Raw genomic sequence first — 720 nt, forward strand, 5'->3', positions numbered from 1 at the left:
AGTAAAGAGACCATGAGGGTGCAGGTCTGCTAAAGAGTCTGAGGGTAAGCAGTCCATGGATTTGATTTTCAGGCATGCCAAATAGCTCTGATTCCACGTGATATTATCAGCACCAGTAAACAGTCAGTATTACACATGGAGCTCTTTAAGTGCTCATGGATTTTTCTTGATCTGTGGGGAAAAAGAAGGTAACTTGAATTGCAAAGTTTCAAGCTTCAACCCACATTTATTGTTTCACAATTTCTAGACTCCTCGTTGGAGTTACAAACACAATAATCAAGATATAGCCTTTCCTTGGGAGCACTATGTGCTCCTGCACATCAGTCTTGGGCTGCTGGAGTTTTATCACTGCTTTCACACCTGCCATGTTCCCATACATAATTAATAAGCAAACACTTCATACCGTGTTGTCAATGGATAATGTTACTATATTGTCCATCACACACTGAAATCAAAATGGACCAAGACTAATTTTTACTAGTATCTTAGGAGATTTTGCAGACATCAGTAGGCTGACGGATATCTGAACATTATTTCTAAGGAGAAAAATGAAAGTGTTTCGCAACATATTGATCTGTACCTGAGGATGAATGATTAATGTATACTGTGGTCCAACTTGGATTTCTTGTGCTAACAGCCGTGAAGCAGGCTATGATCTCATATCCACTGATAGACAGATCGATAGGTATAGGTATGTATTTTTATATATAGATGCATTTA

The 720-nt window shown here is 38.5% G+C and overlaps 1 protein-coding gene across 1 annotated transcript in view; it reads right to left on the reverse strand.

Annotated features, from left to right (window-relative positions):
• The window catches only part of LOC104911859 (inactive dipeptidyl peptidase 10-like), a 4,060-nt gene extending 3,693 nt beyond the window's left edge, over positions 1–367 (reverse strand). Inside the window, exon 1 of the mRNA XM_019617425.2 lies at positions 361–367. Within this exon, the coding sequence (XP_019472970.1) occupies positions 361–367 (7 nt within the window). The remainder of the gene's footprint in view (positions 1–360) is intronic.
• Between the last annotated feature and the right edge of the window lie 353 nt (positions 368–720).

Source organism: Meleagris gallopavo, chromosome 7 (genome assembly GCF_000146605.3).
Source record: "Meleagris gallopavo isolate NT-WF06-2002-E0010 breed Aviagen turkey brand Nicholas breeding stock chromosome 7, Turkey_5.1, whole genome shotgun sequence".
Classification (NCBI taxonomy): Eukaryota; Metazoa; Chordata; class Aves; order Galliformes; family Phasianidae; genus Meleagris; species Meleagris gallopavo.